Source organism: Penaeus monodon, chromosome 21 (genome assembly GCF_015228065.2).
Source record: "Penaeus monodon isolate SGIC_2016 chromosome 21, NSTDA_Pmon_1, whole genome shotgun sequence".
In the NCBI taxonomy this organism is placed as follows: domain Eukaryota; kingdom Metazoa; phylum Arthropoda; class Malacostraca; order Decapoda; family Penaeidae; genus Penaeus; species Penaeus monodon.
In genome coordinates, this window is record NC_051406.1 from 31,636,260 (window position 1) to 31,637,074 (window position 815).

The following is an 815-nucleotide window of genomic DNA, read 5'->3' on the forward strand; positions in this document are numbered from 1 at the left end:
AGACCTTACAGCATTATGCAATTTTTTTTTTCTCATGTGATATGATGGTATAAGAAATTATTTTTTTCTGCAGGTGATAGTGGTTATTCACTGGAGCCATATATTATGACTCCTATACATGAACCCCAAACACAAGCTGAAAGATCATATAATAGAGCCACATCCAGACACGCTTAGTGTGGAGCAAACATTTGGTGTCTTAAAATCAAGGTTCGCTGTCTGCACACATCAGGTGGTTCTCTACAATATGCACCAGATAAGTGTGCTAAAATTGTCATCGCATGTCTTCTCCCTCACAACTACTGCCTAGACCAGAGACTTCCATTACATGATGATATGCTTGTGAATTAGGATCCACCACCTGAGGAGTTTGCTGCCCCAAGAAATGAAAATCACAATTTAGGAGCTGCTGTAAGGAGACAGCTCATTGACAATGTTTTTTCTTAGTGATTTTCTTTTTTTTATTTCCTATGATATATGTAACTGCTTGAAGGCAAAAATGTGTGTTTACTGACAGTTTTTACCACACACACAGAATTTGATACTAAAACTTCAGTTGCCCTTTCTGTAATTGTTTTTTATGGATTTGTTAAAACTTTAAAAGGAAAAAAAAAAAAAATGAAATCTATATTTTATTTTCCTATCTTTGCATGTACACTATAGTTATATCACATCAAAATATCATATATGATCTGGGGGTAATGTCACAAGAGATAATTTACCTATGAAAAAGGACCAAAATGTTTCCGTAAATATGATAACATTGTATACATATATCCTCAATTGGGTAAAAAAAAGAAAATATTATAAAAATA

At 33.1% G+C, this 815-nt stretch overlaps 1 protein-coding gene across 1 annotated transcript in view; it reads left to right on the forward strand.

Moving 5' to 3' along the window:
- LOC119586652 overlaps positions 1-447 on the forward strand; it is a 19,830-nt gene extending 19,383 nt beyond the window's left edge. Inside the window, exons 6-7 of the mRNA XM_037935392.1 lie at positions 137-262; positions 352-447. Of these exons, the coding sequence (XP_037791320.1) occupies positions 137-262; positions 352-447 (222 nt within the window). The remainder of the gene's footprint in view (positions 1-136; positions 263-351) is intronic.
- Positions 448-815: the final 368 nt, after the last annotated feature.